General features: G+C 40.0%; 1 protein-coding gene across 1 annotated transcript; it reads left to right on the top strand.

Moving 5' to 3' along the window:
- Positions 1–9,951: 9,951 nt before the first annotated feature.
- LOC139736530 (thyrotropin-releasing hormone receptor-like) lies at positions 9,952–11,860 on the top strand. Its single transcript, XM_071647282.1, has one exon. The coding sequence runs from the start codon at positions 10,607–10,609 to the stop codon at positions 11,858–11,860; it is 1,254 nt and encodes a 417-aa protein (XP_071503383.1). The 5' UTR covers positions 9,952–10,606.
- The last annotated feature ends 9,619 nt before the right edge of the window (positions 11,861–21,479 follow it).

Below are 21,479 nucleotides of genomic sequence, written 5' to 3'. Positions count from 1 at the left end.
CGTTTATAGGGAATTCTTCTCTGCCTGTTTTGCTTCGGTTGTCCTTGTTGTTTCTTCTTTTCCCTTCCCTTGTCAGAGTCAGAAAGAGGAATTTCGCTCTCACTGTCATACAGATAAGAAAACCGGAATACATAGAAATACTTGGCGCATTCAAATCCTTCATCGGTTAAAACAGGTAAAATGTTATGCCGTGATTTCGTATTTAGGTTTTTTTTTTCAAATCTAAATACAAAAGTCCATTCGCATGAGAAACCCTCAGTAGTAACTATTGGCAGGTACATAGTATACAGATTCTGTCTCGTTTGTTGTGTTCGACTTGCATCAAATGCATTTTAACCAGTAATGTATCATTTGATACTGCACCTGTTGTATGGTTACGCATTTTGAATTTTCTCTTCTCACTCAATCAACCAATTTACTAGTAATCTCTGCACATGAGTGGGAGAAATTGTGATTCTACGCTGTGGAGTTTTGGTGATTTCTTTGGCGCGAGATCTCAACTTTTTCAGGTGAAGTTGTATCACTCTGCCTTTCGGTGTTGTACTGCGAGTTACGCAGGAAGATATTCTAGACTGATATTTGCCTTTAGATGAAAGTCTGTGTGTGTGTGTGTGTGTGTGTGTGTGTGTGTGTGTGTGTGTGTGTGTGTGTGTGTGTGTAGGCTATAGTGTTAGTGGCTGGCTGTCTGCCTTTTCCAGTCTACATCCATCTTACACTTGTTTCTTTTTATATATAATTGTATGTAATTCTTGCTCTCTTTTTTTCTTGTTATCTGTAGGCCTATTCTGTTTTTCTCAGTGTCTCTTCCTGTTATGTATCTCATTTCCTTCTCTGTGTCTGCCTGTCTGTCTGTGTAAGTGTTGATGATAACCTTTTCAGAGACCTCTCCAACGGTATTCATAATTTTGAGCGTTCCGTTTTTTTAGTTTACATGTGATAGGCATTGTGATATGAGCTGTAACTGTTATTTCGACGAGAAATTAAAATCACTCTGACTTGAGGGCAGCCAGAGCGTTCCGACTATCAGAAGATTTCGTTTCCCGAGAGCTCTGCGGTGTAGCGGATGAAGCGGTGGTTTCATAAACAATGGATTCACGGGGAACTATGATTGTACCGCTCTGCCCGTTTTGACCCAGATGTGAGAATGGGTACCCGGCAATGTTCGATAATCATCTAGCAAGGGCCTCAGCAAAAATGAAAGATTATAATGACTCTTCGAGAAGTTGAATAAACGACAGTAAACAAACAAAACAAGTGTTTCACTCAAACAATTACGTTAAGTTCCTATCCGTGACATTTTGGATTCAGGAGAGGAAGGGCATATCTCTATCTAAGGAGTATTGCAATCCAGGCGAAGGAAGAACGCCAATATAGAACAGCTCAGATGCACCGAGCCAATCTTTCTTTACCACACTCATTTCCATACGGCAAATGCGTGGCGCGCCAAAAGCGAGAACTTCTGTTGCGGCCAGATCCATTTCTATTTCTGGCTGAAACTACAGACAACTCGACCAGGCATGGAACTCATTTGCCCGTATGTTTCATATCGAATCCGAAGGATGGTTTTATTCGCAGTACTTCGATTCGAGCGAGGTCACCGGCTTTCCGACTGTGGTTGCAGTTCGATCGGCAGAACGTACACCGCTGTCTACGGGTCGGCAACTCCAATCAATACCAACCATGGTGGTTTGTGTATACGTCGTATTTGCCGCCAAAATACACTTGAGCGTTTTGCACAGGGAAGCAGATACCCCGAGGCAGATACTCGCAGTTACATTCTTAGTGTAGCGGAATTTGCGTCCTTGCAAAACAGTTTCACCGTATCACATGAAAAAGAAAAAAGTGATCGACGGAATATTTTATGAACCCGAAATGTCAGCTACGGGTCTCACGAGAATTGATGAACTCTGAAGTTCATATTCGGTGCTTCTCAATCAATTTAAATGGAATGTGACTCATTCTGGAATATTTCAACTTGAATTGATGAAACAAATTTCAATCAAAATTACCATGATCGATCTGTGCAGGTATGTGCGAATATTGTAGATTTACTTAATCGACTGACTGTTCGACAATTATTGTTTCATGTTATGTTGAAGGACGATTCAAGATGATTGCATAAGGCAGGACTGTCCAGCTACTCCACTATAACAGAAAACCGGTCTGCGGCGATACCTGCACGCGATCAAAATCGATCAATGACATGTTTTTGATGTACAGTCAGAAACGTCCAGCTGATCATAATCCTGGGGGTGATCCAGTAACCGATATTGACGAATTCTTAACTCCTTTGTAATCAAGAGTTGAGATAGATTATGTAATGAGCACAAATTTGGCATACATACCTATGGACAGGAGATTATGTGGCACGCAGAAGGTTAATAATAACCGCACTACAAAGCTCTCCACTATATCTGCTGACAATCCAGCAAGCAGTGGTTGCCGTGGGTTTGCGACCCACGTACAGTCATCGTAGCTTTTGTCATCTGTCGCTGAATATAAGCACGTGAGCAATACATGGTTCGGATGTCAAAGCATTAAATAAGCAAGCAGACAGACACATAAACGAACGGCATGGACATGAAGAACTCGACTCAATCACATACAAGCTCTACTAAACCCTCAAAACTAAAATTAGATCCGATCTGTTCAACATTCAAATCAGATGTTTTGTCCATCAGCACTGAGGTTGCAACATCTGTTTGGATTCACAAGACGCCCTGTTATCTCTGAGGATGTAATTCATCTCTTCATAGTATCACATCACGCTTGAAACATATCAAGATAACATTTGCATGTGTGTTTGTTGTTTTTTTGGGGGGTGTGGTCTTTTTGTTAACTCTTATGTTATCTATCAAATCCTGTCGTTCATACACTTGTCTTCACATCTTTAACTTGGCCAGATCTACAAAACGGCAACCATGTCCCTTACAACAACAACAAAATGTGACGACAACAGCAACAACGAGATCCATTAAAAAAAATGATGGCCCCGTAAAGGTCACTGCTGTTTATAGGTCCTCGAGCAATGCTTCTCATCACGAAAACAGACAAGTATCGGCTGAAACAGATCACTTGGAAATTTTCCCGCCTGTCATCTATAACTAGTAACCCCCGCGGTGCACATGATCAGGCTCGCTGTCTCCATTTTTCTCCAGCTCCAATCTCCACCATTTTGTGACGAGAATCCTGCCTAAATACACTCTCCTGTCAGTGCAGATGGAAACTAAAAACCTTTTTTTTTTTTTGTTTCTCCATAGCTGTTGTTATTTTAGTTATTGCAGTTTACCGGCGAACGATCAATTGTATAGGTCTCAACTTCGATAGCCTAATCTTGAGACGATTTACTGAGTTTACATTCATTCATTATGCCCAGACTCGCCTGTGTCGGGCATCAAATATATCGGACTTTTTAGGTGCATCTCGGACTTACCATGTAAACGGACGAATATATAATATTATGTAGACCTTTTTTTCTACCGGCAGCGTTTGAACCGGGACACAGACAAGAAGAGATATAAAAACAGGGGAAGAATCCATACTAATCGCCTGGAAAATAATTACGTCCAACAGTTCTGTTTGGATCAGCTGGAAATGAATCTAAGCGTCTGGCGTACGTGTTGAACAAATCAGCAAAATCTCAGCGGCACAACTCTTGTCTATGGTAACTTACAACCAGAAATTGATAGGAAGTCACAACAGCTCGCCTTGTCTGTGAATAATTATCTTATCTTCTTGGGAAATATCAAGAGAACAATATCTCGTTCAGAATTGTACGAGCTACGAGCTAAATGACCATCGACATTAATAGTGATGAAATTGTAATCAAGCTGGAGGTGTGATACCTCCTCGGTGCTGGAACAGCCGCATTATGTAGCCACCTGAGTTCCTCGCAATTACCTATACGCTCACAGTCTGGAGGAAGAATGGGAGGGAGGGGGGGGGGGGACTGTGATGTCAGATATTGATGAAAGCTGTCATGCTCCACTGGTGTTAAAAGGAATGGAATTAAGGAAATGAACTAGGCGGATAGGACATTTAATTTGTAAGACGGGTTACAGTCGTACGCTGTCATGTTATATACAAACGCACGTACACACTGTTCCGAGGTTTCATACTTGCACATTTTGATATGTCACTTTTCTGTATTATAAAAATGCTGAAAATATAGTACAACCTCTAAAAATTCTTTGAGGGGGTAAATAACCGAAAGCACATCATTCTATATCACTCAGGGCCGGCGCAATATAAGGTTGGACTTCTTGCTGTTCGTCTTTACTTTTCAGCAGCCGATGGATATTGTTAGAAGAGCGACAGCAAAAACTGTGAAGCTTGTCTCCCATTAACCCCAGACGTAGCACCATGAGATAATGTAAATCCCCCCTCCCTTTTTTTTTTTTGTCATACAGCCGGTTAATTCCGGAAGTGGCGCCAGAAGTTGATAATCAGCCTTTCTTTTTAATTGCGGAAGTGGCGTCAGAAAATGTTTAGTATCCCTTTTTTGTTTGTTTGTTTGTTTGTTTGTTTGTTTGATTGTTTGAATGTTTTGTTTTGTTTTGTTTTTGCCAGTCAACCGTTTTCGGGACCCAATTAACTGTCATCCAAAATGTCTTGCCTTCCATCCTCGATATCAATCGACGTCCCAGTTCCCATAAACTAGGCCCCCTCACTTAGTAGTGCTTAGTAGTAACTTAGTCCCGGCCCTGCCACTATCATAACTATACTGTAGTCATCAGCATTATCATCGTTTTCGTTATACATTTTATTGTCCAAATCGTCTTCGGAGTATCAATGACAATGATTTGATTCAGAACAGGTTGAAACGAATATATTATACAGAACTCTGAATACAGAAAAGAGGAATGGATTTTCATCTTTATATTACTATAGAAGTCTTGAAATGACCCCCCCCCCCAAAAAAAAAAAGGTAAAAGATTATAAGTCTTCCTTTTATTCACATCTGTAGGAGGCAAGATATCATGTTGTGCCTATACGAGAACAACCATCTTCCGGAAAAGATTCATATCACATCACAAATGTCAGTAGAGATTTTCTGTCTTCTCTATGTTTTTTTTTTCTCCCGGAACAAAGAGCCTTCGTAGCTGGAAAACACTTGATACGGCCATGTCATGTAATAGTGGTTGACAAGCTTTTCTTCCTGTGCAGACGTGAAACTGCATTCCTTCTTTCCCGCTTTTGAAAAAAGAAGGGTAAATATGTCAAATATTGACTTTCGAGGAGAGAGCCCCAGCAACCTAAAGAGCATTTAGAGGATGGTATCTGCATCTATTACACCGTTAACCTATAAACATTGCGATGATGTCTGTTCGTGATCCTTGGTTTTCACTGTAGATCTTGCAGCCCATTTTTCGTCATCATTTCATTCAATTTTTAAAGACGTGTTTTCAATTTCGTCACGGACACTCTGACGTGTGCGAATACTCGTTTCAGTTTCGTCTGACTTAGCTCCATCAATTCTGGAACACTGTCATTTAATTTCGTTGTTTGTCGCCCGCTTTTGTCAATTGCAATTCAAATTCGTCAACCGTAGCAGCTGAGTACGAGACAGAAAAATTAATTTCGTCTATTGGCAGTCATTTTCGTCAAAGTTGTACTTAAAAATAGTCCCCCAGATACGGGATTACGATATGATGCTGTAATTATTACTTGAATAGAATTACTTATTCAACACATTTACTTCTCATTAATCATACATTAAACGCATTATCATTAATTCCACAGCACTCGCTCATTTATACCTATCAACTCGACAGAAGCAGGGCAATAAACCCACACAAGCTTGTACAGTGACAAACTAATATAACTGAACAAAAAAAGTGATAAGATAAAAGAAGCAGTTGAAACGTGATTCTCAAATGACATAACTATATATACGTAAAATAACGGACTTTTCAACATTCTTGGTTGAATAAGTCTCCATAAACATAAAATTTATCACCACATATACAATACACAAGTTCCGGCTTACCCTCTACAATACTATAAAGAATGATATAACACTTGACGAATTTGAATGACAAAATAATGAATTTGTTCGAAAAAATAACGAATTTGAATGAATTTGAAAGAATTTGAATTCTAATGATATAATTGACCGACAACAAAACAAACTAATAAAATAGACAATTTGACCATGGAGGGTAGATGAAATTAAACCGATGATAATTATGATAATCATGATAAATAATGATAATTTTCTCTGGAGAAAAGTGAATGAGAAGGAAAGAAGAGGTAGAGGGAAATGGGAAAGAAATTTATCTTCTCTTTTTTCTTCTGAGGATCTAATCTCCTTTTAAAACACGAGCTTTGCACTCTCTTAGGTAGTTCAACCTGATCAACATTACTTTTTTCTTATTCTTTTGCTTGTTTAGCTTTGTCAGACAGCTGTCGCTGTAACTTGTAAACTGTAGATTTTGCAATTTATTTCGTGTGAGTTTCAAAATGTCATCCGTTATAGCCCCCCCCCCCCCCCGTAATCATTAGGACTGCACGCGTAGAGTGAAAGTGAAGTGAAAGCGAAGATGAAGTCTTTTTGGGTTAATATATAGAATTGTATACCTCATCCCCCCCCCCCCTCGCCCCGTACACCCTCTCCATCTCTCTCTCTCTCTCTTTCCAGCGGTCTCTCACTCACTGTTTGTTTGTCTGTCTGAAAGTGAAAAAGAAGCCTTTTTGGGCTAATGTATAGAATTGTACATATCTTTTCCCCCTCTCATCCCATACTCCTCTCTCTCTCGTTGTTTTAGAGAGAACTCGGTAAGGTCGTTTCCCCCAAGCCTAGATTTAAGTAAATGTTGCATCACGTCTCGCCGATAATACTATATGTCATCAGCTATCAGATGATTTAAACTTGAAAAGCTGAAGTGAAAACCAATATATCCATTTTATCAATTTGAAAGTATTTGAGACTGAAGCTGTTGAAAAACAAAAAATAATAGTCAAAAATACATCTGAGAATGTTGATAATTTTGTAAAAGTATTTCTTGTCACGTAACGAGTGTTGTATCATTGAAAAGAGTTTATTTGTCTCTACTTGATGATGACCGTGCTTTAAAAATGAAAATAGTTTTAGTCTGTTTTGGTTTTGAAACTCTTCACTTGCTTGTGTTATATTCTTCCGCTGGATAGGAAAGTAAAACAACAACAACAACAACAACACTCAGTCAGTTTCGCGAATGTGAATGTAATAATCCAGACATCAGCGTGGACATCAATTCCTCTGAGATATAGAGTGGCTACAGATTATTGCGATTTAACATATTATGCACCTACGCACTGGCGTAGACGCGTTCGTCTAAAGGCATACGATGGCTACAGGTTAATGCGATTCGATTTGTCACATATGCACAGGTGTAGCAAGAATTCTTCGCCCGAGACATTAATAATAAGGACTATAGGTTAATGTGGTTCAATTTTGTTAATCTATGCACCTTACGCTGCAGCATAGACGGATTCGTCTGCGACCTGAGGCGGCTAGAGGTTATTGCGGTTCAATTTGCTAACCCGCCATAGACTTATTTGGGTTAAGTTAAAACGTCACTCCCTTGCCTTCCCTCAGATCTTGGCGAAGTGGAGCAGCCCATACGTGAACCGCCTTTCAAAGTTGGTTGATGAGATAGCCATCTCAACAAGGAATTAAATCCTTGGGGAAAATCTCTTTCTCTCCTCTCTCTCCCCTTCTCTTTTTCTCTCGCTGCTTTTCTCCGAGTGCCAACCACTCGACGGTAATCCACTGAAAAGCACTGGACAAAGTGTTGCGGCAAGGTGAAATGGGGGAAAATTCAGTGTGTTTCTAGGAGTTTCATCGAATGAGATGAGATTACTTCTGCTGTAATTGTGTTCTCTGTGAAACCAGCCATGAGAGGCATTTTAAGTATAGCATTTTTGCCGAGATCGAGAGGCACTTTGCTGATGTAAAGGTCACATACTAAATTCATGACTATGTTTCACATTCTAGAGCTTGTTTTCCTGTAAGTATTTCCACTTTGTTTCCGTGGCACTTTCATTTCTTCATCTATTCAGTCATGGTTGTATATAAACCTACATCCTTATGTCACTGAACAGACATCCAAGTTTATCATCTGGCTAAATTACACCAAAATAAAAAGGAAGGGACACAGGAACAGAAGCCAGAGAAAAGGAGAATGTTGAATGCACATATCAATTATGACTTACAGTCGTTATATAGGCCTACGCACATGCATATATTTGTATCCATGTGTACGTACACACACATTCATACATACGTCAGGACAGACAGACATACAATAATATAAAGCGAGTGACTTACGAAAAACAACAGAGAGAGAGAGAGAGAGAGAGGAAAATATATTAGCTCTCGATTAGTGAGCAGGGTAATAAATCTGTCAGGTTGTTATGAACGGAAAAGTAGATGTGAGCGGGTCATCTTCGTAGCAAAACGTGTTTACCGTATCTCATACATTAATTAATGACGCTACAAGTCAACTATCCGGGATTCGCTTCGCACATCAAATCAAAAATACCAGTGCTACATTAACACTCAGGCAATGAGAGAGCTAGGCACCAACTCCCGTCGTCACGAAGTAAATAGCATCGCACGGAGAGCGTGAGAGCCCGTGTGATTCTTCCAGCGACACATGGTACTTTAATCTGCAAAGGTGGCGTGCACACGCACACGGCAGCCAGTTGGTGTGATGTATTATGTATATACACCCTCCGCAAATTGATAAGAATTCATATCAGGGTTAGATCGACGCAAGGCTCTGGCTTTCCATGCACCGTGGGTACGCCGCCTGAAGGAGGTGGGCAGGTAGCGTAATGCTCACCGACTCCGTAAGGCCACCTGATTGGATCGTGTCTCGCGCCTGCGCAGCGCCCTGTGAAGACGAATGCTGGAGCTCTTATAACGCAGACGATGCAGTATTCGGTTATCAGACCGTTCATGTACGAGACGGCGATAGAACGCAGACTGAACATCACCCCCGTCATATTCGAGAAACTGCCAGTGGATCTGCGGAAAGCGGGAAGACGGAGGGTAAACTCTCCCGGGACTTCAAGGTGATGTTTGGTAACGCAAATGCTTTGCGGTTTTCTTATCAATCGCTTGCTTTCGGAATGGAAAAGCCCAGCAGGAAAAGATCAAGTAATTTGGACGTTAGCAGTGTCGTTAGTGCGTTGTTGCTTTAAATACAAGCTTCTCCATGCCCACAAATACAATGCTTGGAAGAAAGAGAGCTATTTGCAGTGTGCGTAAATCGTTGTTTCCTCGTGTTTTGACTCATGCAAGAAAGCGTTCTGGAGTTCGAATGTGACGTAGTATTCACACAGATAAATTTTGCATTCACTGAACAGGACAAAAAGGACGGACGTATGTTGGGACTGATGTGAAACTAGAAATAGTTTAGCGTTCCACCACCTCGAACATGGTAAAAATGCAATGTCGACAGCAGCACTGTGGAAAAACCAAACAAATCAATCAGTCACTTGAAAAGTGACCCAGTTGTTTCATCCTTTCGAGTTTACGAAAAGGCACCATCGTTCCCATGCTACTAACATTACCGCGACATAGAACTCTCTGGGAGTATTCGCTGAGAATGAGATAGGATGAAATGCCAAACTATGACATTTGTAACATCCATCGCACTTTAACGCGTTGACGAGGGAAATATAGAGGTCCTGTGGGGGAAAAAAGCCCCCAGAGACTTGCAAATCTGGTGATGATCCGGTGAGGGCTCATCTGCGGCGGGGTGCAACCTTGAGAACTACGCCTATGGCCTTGAACAGACGACCTTTTTCCCCCGTATTTTGCTGGTAGCATCTGACCTTGGAACACGACAGGTAGAGCAATGCCATTCACACGTGTGCTTGACAGTTGTTAAATCAGCACATCGTGACTTGTTCGGAGTACCCCCATCGTGATCCTCGTCACGCCTCTAGTTTATCACGAGAGATAAAGTAAATGGACAGAGTAAGTAAATGATTGTTTTGACCTTTGTCAGTAATGAGTGCATGTGTGCTCGCATTGATGCTACTGGGCACGTACCGTGCTTAACTCGACGTCAGACGCAATCAAGTAGATCGAGGGGAACCTAGAACTCGCCAGTTCATTCCATTAAAGACATTTCACGGGACAATTAACGCCTTAAGTGGTGAGTAAGGTGATTAATGCCTATCAAATTACGCGATCAAACTCCCTAGGTCAACGTTAAAAGCTAATGGAAACATTTTCGCCGTCGAGCACTTAAAAACCGTAAAATGTTCATCAGCTGTGTTGAAGACTGCAAAATTGACATGGCATCGACATTCCTCAAAATAAACTACATTACAGCAGTAGCAGATCCGTAAAGTGCTGTGACATGATGAGAGACATACGAAGTATTAGGCAGGTTATTAACGTCTTTTAGATTTTTTCTTTTAAATTTGCATTTCAAGGCTTCACATTACTTTATGCGGCACATGATAATTTTGTATTGTAAAGCACAACTCACGAAGAAAGGTAGTATGCCTGAACGTGTCTCCGCGTACGTCACAAATCTCTGCCCACATTAAAACAGTCTTTTCAGCTCTGATTATTCTCCAGCAGTCGTGAGGACAGCGTGCCATCATGAGCATCGTAGAGAATAGTTACGTTCACTTTGAAGGGATGGGTGAATTTATGGACATGGGTTTCGACTATGAAAACTACACCGACGGGGTGACCAACGTGTGCTTCATGTCACGCCGCGTGAACTCCACGACCGATGCAGCGACCTACCTCTACGTTGGCTACCATCTGTGGACGGTCAGGCTGATTCAACCGCTAATTCTTACCATAGGCATGATAACAAATCTCGCGTTCCTGTACGTCGTGGCCCGCGTACAGTCCATGCGGACCGTTGTCAATCAGTACCTTGTGCACCTAGCTGTCGCAGATATGCTTTTCCTAATTGGCGCCATAGGGAAGAAACTCTGGCAGTACTGCGAGTCACCCATTAGAGACGATGAGGGCTCGGCGTTGGGACCCGTCATGGTAATTATCAGTCACCTCTTAATCTACACGAATATATTTTCCTCTGAAATCTTGGTGACATTAGTAGCGTTTGAGCGATTCTACGCCGTCTGTAGACCAATGGTCGTATTTGCCGCCAGCTCGAATAATAGAAAAGTAACGAATATACTGTGTCTCATCTGGTTGCAAAGCCTAGCTCTGGCGGCGTCTACATTACCGGCCACCCTGCAGCCATATCTAATATGTGTTATCTGGCCAGACGACTACAAGCATCTTCCAGATACGTGGGTCAAGTACGGACCCATGGACGAGCGCGCTCAAGTGTACGCCTACGTCATGCAGACGGTTCCCTTCTTCGTGGTCATGCTGATCAACAGCGTCCTCTACGTTTGCATAATGAGAGAGATGGAGAGGCGTCTCCTAGCAATGGAGCGCCACGATCTCGACCTTCATACCAACGTGGAGATCCGGAACCAAGTGTCACGTATGCTGGTCGCCAATGGTGTCATCTTCTTCGTCCTAATGGCGCCTTTCCAGTTTGGCTCGTTGATCTTGGCAATTGATCGAATAACTGGGAAACGAATCGAACCGCAGTCATTGGAGCAATTCTTGCAGGTTACGAGGATGATGGTTTATCTCAATTCAGCCGTCAACCCTATCATCTATAACGTCGCGAATTCGCGGTATCGTGCAGCCTTCGAGGAGGCATTCTGTAAGAACCAGTGTCTTAAGCGGCGATCGAGGAGGAGTCCAGCCAAGCAGCTGAGTAATCACAGCTCAGTGTATGCCACTTCGATTACGAAAGCGTCCAACAGTGACTCCAGCCTAGCTGGAAATACTGGAAACAATGGCAACGAAACGTGTGTGTAGAGAAATCTTTTCAAATTGCATTGTTGCATTTTTGATGTATGGTGAGTTCACCAGGCGGTATAGCAACTGTAACTGATCTTTGAGGAAACGATAATCCTTTGTCCATGGTACTTTTGTTCAGAAATTAGTTCCTCTCAAAATATCTATAAATATCAGTCACCCAGTTATAAAAAAAAAAAGATTTAGCAATTTGCATAAATCTTTAAAATGTCAATATCTGAAATACGACTGGAAAAAAAAAGGAGAATAAAACATTAGACAAACTACTTAGGCCATGGACATAAGACTAGCCAGGAAATAACTGGCTTTTACAAGTTCTTTTATATTTTAAGAACCAACGATCTTAAACTACAAAGTTTCCCAACCAACATTCACGTGGCTGTTGATTAATCTTCAGGCAGTAAATATGGCGTAGTTTGTCGTCCTTTTTCCTTTTTTTTTGTGTACAGATATTCGATTTCCAGAAATATACAAATATCGGTTTCCGATACCCTCTCCTGGTAGTCCGTGCATTGAAAGAGAAAAGCAAAATGTTCATTGGCTTGTGTCAGTTCATTTATCAAATCAAAAGGTTGTGTTGTTGGGACTATTTGACATGAATGCACCATACCGAGCTGCGTTGTTGGCTGTACAGTGATGGAAAGACCTCACTGTAAGTGTACTGCCTCATTGCAGGGAGGACCAACTGTGAATGCAGTTAACTTGGAGAACGATGTTTCCTCGTGAATAAAAATTAAAAGTCCACGCGATCTGTAGGCGATTTCTTCTGAGAGACGACAGACTCATCAATGCTTTCCTCACGAGGAATATGGAGTGCCTTTTGACGGAGAATAAGACGCATTTTCTTCAGACGTTACGCACCGCTAAGCGTGCCGTTCTCTGCCGTTCGAAAGGCAATGACAGCACAGAAAACACTGCCCTAGGCAACTTGACAAAGTATCCTCGAAAGGAAAAAATAAATGGAAAGCATTTTGTTGATGACTCAAAAATTATTCCCTACGAACTTTGAATCGCGTGGCTTGAGACTCTAAAGGCGCGGTGCCGAACCTGTGATTAAGAGCGTTAAAAAGGTTCTTTCGAGTACGAATTGCGGTGTGTTTCGTGTTCATCCCATACGAAGGTGCCTCAGTGTCCCGCCTATTTGTTTGGGTGTCGTCTGTATATTTTCAGCACACACGGCAGGTACAGTGACCAAGCACTCTTGTAGAACCACGTCACACAAAACCCGTATATTACAACAGTCATGTTCACCCCCGCTTCATTATGTTTCGCCATCCTGACTATGACTACAGAAAATGGGGAGTTTCATGGTCTGGTGATCCCATATCTTCGTGCCTGTCATTTCAAAGCTTTTATCTCCTTTTGTTTGTAAAAGAATGGTGAATTTGTGATGTTTGATTAAAGGATATTTTTCACGCACAAGTAGTAAATGACACTCACGCATGTACACGAACACACATCCTTAGTAAGCAAACGCAAACATAAAAATATACACACGCATACACTCCCACACCTTTGCACACAGACAGACAGACAGACAGACAGACAGCCATACACACACACACATACACACGCATACGTATACATGCTTTGCACTGGGCAAACCCGGAATCCATTACAGAATATGTTTATGAATGTCCAGTATCTCATGCCGTCCAAAAGATGAAATGACTTGTCATCCCGTTGTACCACTATGGCCACTGGTATATTGTATCCGTCGTAAAACCAAAGTAGCGTCATGCCTATCAGAATTACCGTACTGACCGATCCCAGTAACACCATTAGTAGTTATAGTGACTATGTAAACGGTCCCTCATATAGGTATTTTTGTCCTCTTAAAGGGATGGTGCAGTTTTGGTTGAGATAGGGCTTCAGGTTTCCAGTATTTTTAATGATGATTTTCTGATACAATGAGAAACCTCTTATGAAATATTAACTATCATAGAATTTTAAGAGGAATTTAAAGTCTATTAGTTGATGAAATTGGTTTTGAAATGGATGAGATATTCAAAACAAAGCGATCTACATAAAAGGTGTGACCCACCTTTCATAAGTATCGCTTTGTTTTACTTTTTTATATCTCAGCCATTTCAAAACAGATTTTCATCAAATAAACTCTGAAATCCTCATAGAATTGTATATTCTTTAACATTTTATGAAGCGGTTTGGAAGCATCCTCCCCTAAATCAATACTGTACTATCCCTTTAATTTGTAAATTTGTTTTTTTTTTCCCTTAGTACTGTGTGCATCAAATAAAAAAATCATGAACCTGAATGCAAATATATGCATATAGCAGTCGGTTGAACATTGTAAGAAATAGTTTTTTACCATTGTCCAATGTTTCCTATTCGACACGGAAGATGAGCGGAAAAGCATTGTTCTGAAATCGGATCATGATCGCCTGCAAAACCTAGTCACATAGTCACATTCTTAAGATACTACAAAATATTCCATCTTCCAGTGCTGGTATCATTTTCTATGATTCAAGTTGTGTAAAAGGACATTGTTCGAAACCAAAGTTTGGATGGTCAGGGAAATGGCAATCTTCAAGACGTTCAGTTTTATGTCGCTAATAATCATGAGCGTGTAACATATGCTAATGTTTAAAAGTTCAGATTGTTTATTTGCTGGTGAAAAGGAAATATTTTTACCTTCGTATGCATGAAGTAAGTCGATGGTGTCGGACACTAAAGAAAAAAAAAGGAAGTTTACACCAATATCAAGCTTTGTATACACGTATTTTTTATACTTTCATAGTTTACACCGCGTGTAATACCATGATGTAACTGTGTTTACCTTCATATTTGCCGAAGAAGAATCTGAACTCTTTTCTGGCCACGCCCATTTGCATTGATGCTATATCATTGTGACGTACAAAGATGGCTCGTCTCCGATGCTGTCATGCAGGCCAGTGGAGCGTTTCACTGCCCCCAATCTCCCACTATGATTAAAAGCCCCATATTATGGTTATTAGACTGCAAAATTAGTGAGCGAGATTCACACTCATTTAATCATGTACCCGTGACATTCCGTATCTCATGGTTGACTGGCCGTGTACAAACTGAACGACGATTGTTCTGTCTGGCGGGAGGGTGAGGTAGGGGGTTGGGAAGGGAAAATCGTTACAAACATTTAAGCCGTGTCCTCATGTCCTGTGTATATGTATGTCGGAATTAACTGATCGATTGTTCATTAACCAAGGTCATGGCGGAAAGGTTTTGGCGTGACCTGTTTTGTCCTAATGTATATAGGAGAATACTGATCAAAGTATGAATAAAGTCAGTGACATTGTTACATGTAGGTGAGAAAGAATCGTCGCTGTAGTTATTAATGTCTGCGAGAGACGTGTAGCCGAGCTTGTGAGGCATCTTATCAATCTTGATTACGATGAGGGAGACAAAAAAACAAAAACGAGCACATGATATTCAATGGAGACGAATTTTTCATTTTAGACTTCAGATTTCAGACTTTAGACTTCAGATTCATCAAATCACTGTAGTGTACAAACAACAAGTTTCCCGGATGAGAGGTTCTGTGCGTATAAGTTAAAGGTTGACTGTGATACGAGCAAAGTAGTAATGAAGTTGGAGTATGCAATTCTTAACCACACCGTAGTCGACATGACTTTAGCATTGAATTAGATTGATCAGATCAAAAGAGTACTGAAAGTTTCTTCAAAATTTTACTTAGAATAAGAAAGTTTTGGAATTCTCGAGTTACGAATCTTATTTTCACCGCATGGTGACTAGTGGTCACAACCACGTAATGCAAATTAGCTGGGTTGATGACGTCATCTAAAAGCTTTATCTTTGGTTTGTGCACGAAATATGAAACTTATGTTTTGGCAGGTGGTTTAGCAAGTATAATCCCTTCAACTATAGAAGTCGTCACTGTTGGTCCTTGTAACACGACAAAATATGAAGGGAAGGATAAAAGTTTGTTTTGTTTCGTTATGTTTTGTTTTTGTCAAGCTTCCGAAGAAAATGCAGTGTAGATTCATGCATTCGTCGGAGGCTTGTGAGGCCATGTTGTTACCACCATCGCCTCAACAAAGTTGTGTTTGAGGCTGGTACTTGCGTCACTGTTACGTAAAAACGTTCCCTGCATATTCATGTGGATTGAGTGAATGCAGCAATGTTAGTACATGTAGAACACAATAGTGAAAGTTTGTGGAAAAGCATACAATCCGATCAAAAGTTATGAATTTTTGAAGTTTCTACGCATTCAGTGCTTGATGAAAAGACTGCAACAATTTTTAATGTCACATGCGTAAAACAATATAATTAGAATTTAAAAAAAAACTCACATTCCTTCAACTTGTCACTGACACATGTTATGGGTAATATTCCCCCTGCTTTCAGAAAGAGGCAAGTCAAAGTGTTTTTTTTTTATATAATGCGAGAAAAGTGAAAATATGTTGAATTTTTATCTTCTTTATATCGTTCTATACATATGACATTACATGCTGTAGTATTCATCTGATCCAGCGATGGCGGCACTTAAAATCCATAACTTTTGAACGGATTGTCCAATGTTCCTCAAACTTTCACCGATGTGTTGTATTAATATTGCTGCATTCTCTCCATTCATATGTTTATGAAGGTAAACTTGTCCTTTAAATATCCAATAACCCTCTTCATTTGGGTGAAACCTCCACCATCCTCTTGATTAGAGTGTACTCTCTACGGTAAAGCCTACACTTGAACACGGTGTGAAATTACACTTTGAAGAACCCGTGGATTAATGCGCAGTTTCGTCAGCCCGGCGCAGACGGTCCGTGCCCTGTAGCCGCCATTTTTATCAGCGATGAAATACATCATCAAGGAGAGCACAGATCACATGTGTTCCACAGGCCGACATTGCTATCCATCAGCGCAGGCACGAGTGTCGGCAGTTTGTATTAATTTGTAAATTAAAGACTATGGGGTCAAACCCTAACTCCTATAACTCGACATAAGGCGCTGTTAAAAAAAATGCCGATATCGTGTCATGGAGTCGTAAGAGAGATGCTTAAAGAATATTCTAAGAATAATCGTTAAGTCCTGGGGTCTCCGCTGTGAAAATATCATAATAACATCAACAATATGTAACTTCTAGCTGTTCCGCTTTCTAAAGACATAATCATCAAAGACGTGCAAAAATCATGCATAAAAACATGCAAAAAATGTCGAATTGTGCTGCGACGTGAAAAAAAAAAAACTTCAGAGAAATATCGAGAAAGAGATTTTGACAGAAGAAGAAGCCAAAGAAAGAGAAAATCTAAGAGAATGCCCATGCGGTGATGAAACACTTTATGAAACTATCGCCATGTAGTAATAACGTGACGAAAAGTGGCAGTGGTAAATGGACAAACGTTCATCATACAAAAGCTTTTGAGACTGGACACTAATACTTGGTAAGATTTTTTTTTTGTTAAGAGGTCTTTATTTCTTTGTTGTTGTCGGGTTTTATTTGTTTTTTTTTTAATTTCTTTTTTGTAAGATTGCGAGTGAGAATATCGTTTTTGTGACTATTCACGACCTGAAAAGCGACAAGTGAGAATGTGTGTGAAATAGTTCATCCCATCGTAAAGCATTACCCTAATGTCGTTATGAATAAAATGGCCGGGGGGTTCGTCCGTTCAAAAGAGACCTTTTTGATCGTCATATAAAGCTGAAAACAACAACAACAACGACAACAACAACAACGACAAATTTCAGCGAGGAACTTGACTCTCGTGGTTGATTGATTGGTTCCTAGCTGCTGGCATGGCTGGCACAGTAAACTTGCAAGTTGCCATTACTGCAAAGTGCTTTATTGTGGAACAGATCTCTGAGCTCTCATGCAAGTAAGTCCTCTATGTAGAATTACCATTCATAGTGATGGTGGAGAATCCTTAGGTTATTATTTGGTTGTTGTTGTTGTTGTTGTTGTTGTTGTTGCTGCTGTTGCTGTTGTTGTTGTTGTTGTAATTGTCAACTTTAGATTTGAGCCCTAACCCCTAAAGTAAAAACTTTCTAGAAAGAAGGGAGATGAGATTTGTTTGAAGAAGGTATTCCACATGGAAACAAAATATTTAATGTAGGGTTACGAACAAAACGCATTTCATGCAACAACAAAAATGCCACTCTCCCCCCCCCCCCCCCCCACTTTCTCTCTCTCTTTTAGGCAGAAAATCGTGTCCATCTAGGAAATAACTTTGGTGAAAGACAATAGAACAAGAAAGAAAGTTGAATACCATACAGACCAATATTTTTCTGGATGAGAAAACCATTCGCGCAATCATCTCCTGTAATTCCAGCATTCATGAACTCAAATTTTTTGGTCAATAACAGTCATCGTGTGTGTAGCTTCAAATCCCTCACCTCAATTTTTCTTCTTCTGTTTTTATCACTATCATTATTATTCTTGGCATCGTTTCTGTCACGCGTTGCCCTACATTCGAGTCCGCGCCAGAGTAATCGAGCGAACATTTACTAATGTTTAGACTTGTACAAACACACAGAATCCGAGTGGGGATACAACGCGGGCTTGTCATGATGATTGCTTGATCTATATCATGTGTAATTTCAATTTATTCCACATACAAACTCGCCCTGTTCTATGTAAGCTTGTCAGGTCTCTGCACCTTTTCATACATCAGCGCTTACACACTTTTTTTTTGGGGGGGGGGGGGGTGGGGGGGGGGAGGGGGCCTTCTTTTACTGTGATCAGTTCAGAGTTTGAGATGAGCTTTCCAGCATCTCTCCATGTATCAGGCAATCAGAAAACGAGGAAAGATATAGAATTGAACTAGTATCAATATTTCACGAGGAAAAATGGGAAAAAACATTGGGGTTCAAAAATCGTTTTATTCCTTCTGGCTCAAAACGTGGCTCAGAGCACAAAATAAACATATCTGCAAGCACACTCTGCGTAACAATCATAACGAATCAATATGATAGTGACCGAGTGTCATGGATTAGAAACTGTAAGAATATAGTGGAAATATATCTATATATATATATATATATATATATATATATATATATATATATTTCATATTACATAAAGTATATATTACCTGACATATAGAGATACATTTTTTAATATGCATAATGATTATGCATTTATACTTATGTCTTTACTCATATTTCTAGAAACATGCAGTATATAATGTGTATGAAATCATGTGACATAAATATCAAACTTGAGTGCAGGCATGCACTTTATGTCAACATTTGTCACTTTCATATCAATTTTGTTACTTAGGTTCTCCATTTCTCCCGTCTGGTTACATTGTAAGATACACACGAGATTAGATACGGTCATAAAGAAATAATCACCATTTTGACAATAGTATTTCCCGCAAAATGAAGTGGCCAGAAATGACTTCATTTAATGACGATCTTGTCTCAACATTTTTGCACTGATTCTTCTAAAACGCTTATTATTAAGTCAGTGTTGTGACATTTCTACGTCCACAGCTGTCATTACAACAACAGAATGTAATATTCAATCAAAAATCGATGAAGTAGAATGATGTATAGGATATAGGTATACAACGTTAACATGTTTGTGTATTATAAACCCCCATACCCTCCAAACACTCTCACACCGTATAATTTCTTTTACGACGGGAAGTAGCAGTACGTAAAATAGTTCTGAAAAACAAAAAAGTAGAGATATTCAGCGCTCATTAGTAGACACTTAGATGGGAGACAATCCTTGATCTGGATGCATTAATATCCGGTCTCTTTAATGACCTGCCCCATTTGATTTCCCGGCAATGTGATTCCTAATTGCACGAATTTTATGTTAGGAATTATGCGCAATTACCATCACACATCAAGATCCTTTCTTGCTGTAAAAACGGCGGCGCTACACGTGTAATTGAATCATCTAAATACGACACAGCTCAGGTCGACGAGAAAAAGAGAGAAATAGAGAGAGGGGGAGAGAGAGAGGGGGGAGAGAGAGAGAGAGAGAGAGAGAGATGGAGGGAGGGAGAGAGGAAAAAATGGCGAGGAACGAATATTGTTTCGCTCCGGTCGAGCTTCAAATTAATTACTCTCTCAAGGTTATGTCCACGCTGGCGCTTTAAAGTATTTACACGCTCCGGTAATGTCATTTTGCCTTACGACAGGACTTTAACGACAGTGGAATTATGATAACTTTCCTGTGCTTGTTGTTTCTGTTTAAAATCGTCCTTTAAATTCAAACGAAGGCGAAAAAGTACGTTGCTCTTTGGCTGCACAATTAGAGAATAACTGTAATCCAGAAATAATCATAAATAATCAAGCGTATTATAGAAACAGTTTGAAAATTTAATGATTTTGCCTCAATATCATACTGGTGTAAAATCCATAGATTTTCTAATCTTCAATGCATTCTGTGAATTCATTGAATTATTCAGAAAATAATTATCAATTATTAATCATCATTCTCTTTTAGCAAAGCGTTGGTGTGATGTCTTTATCATATCATAGGCAAAAACCCTCAGCCAAACATTACATGTCACTAGATCAAACCAGCCTAAAACGACCCATAATCGTGGGCCATGGAGTCGCTCCGGAAAGAATAGTGCATCACGATCTTTGGAAGATGTTAACATGTTGGCGTTTTGGACACGCACACTACTTGTGCTACTCTGATGTGATTATTTCGGACCCCCTCCCCGACAAAAAAAAAAAGGATGAAATGAAATTAAAATGGTTGTTTAGTCAAGAAGCATAAAAGACATAATGACAGTCTCCACTCATCATATTCCCTTTCAATTTTTTCCATTTGTTCTCTGCTTCCACCGAAATAAACATAATATAAGAAAATTACAAAATGATCTTGAGTAGTAATAGCTGACGGTACGATGAAAATTACAGATAACTTACGAATTAAAAGCATGTATTATAACTTAAAACGAAACTTGCTACATTGTCCATGATTTTAGGAAAGAAAAAAAATGAGGGATCCATTAAAAAGTTGAGCTTGAACCATTAAGTTAAGCCAGCACCAATGAGCTAGTCTTCCATCGCCAAGTGCGCTATCATTTGGAGACTTGAAATAAACGACAGTATATACTGTCAAGATCGAAAACTTAGTGGCGATTTGTGAAGACGTGAACGTGGAGGCGTGTAAGTACAATCTTACGGACTCGGCACGTAAGGGCTTAATGTTTGCAAATGAAAGCTTACAACTTGATTTAATTTGATTTGACTCGATTTATTGGTTTCTGGATCATCATCATGCATAGATCAGTATACTTATATTCACAACGGAATACAATACACATATGCATATATATAAAACCCTATGTGAAACAAACAAAAAGGTGCATTAACCCAAGAAAGTTGATTAACCATAAAGAAGAGATAAAGGAATTCAAGATTGTACACACCTGCAGCCGCTTACGCATGCCCTATATACGTTTCGTTGACTAGCTAGAAGGAAAAGAAGTCAGAAAACCTGTCTATTTCTGTCTTAATATACCTGCTTAGGAGAAAATCGACATGAATTTTTAAAAAAGATCTTGTTTTTCCCTTGTCATAGACTGACAATCGCTCTTTATGGAATGGCGCAAGTATGCCCACAGCTTCATCCATGTAATATCAATAACAGGCATTGATATTTTTTGACAATTATAAAGTAATTAATCCCCGATCA

This window comes from Diadema antillarum, unplaced genomic scaffold (genome assembly GCF_040938485.1).
Source record: "Diadema antillarum isolate AM-2024a unplaced genomic scaffold, OU_Dant_1.0 seq00000651_RagTag, whole genome shotgun sequence".
In the NCBI taxonomy this organism is placed as follows: domain Eukaryota; kingdom Metazoa; phylum Echinodermata; class Echinoidea; order Diadematoida; family Diadematidae; genus Diadema; species Diadema antillarum.
This window is presented reverse-complemented; position numbering and strand designations above follow the sequence as displayed.

Excerpts from the sequence above, each read along its gene's own strand:
- LOC139736530 (XM_071647282.1), top strand. The coding sequence starts at position 10,607 with ATGAGCATCGTAGAGAATAGTTACGTTCACTTTGAAGGGATGGGTGAA.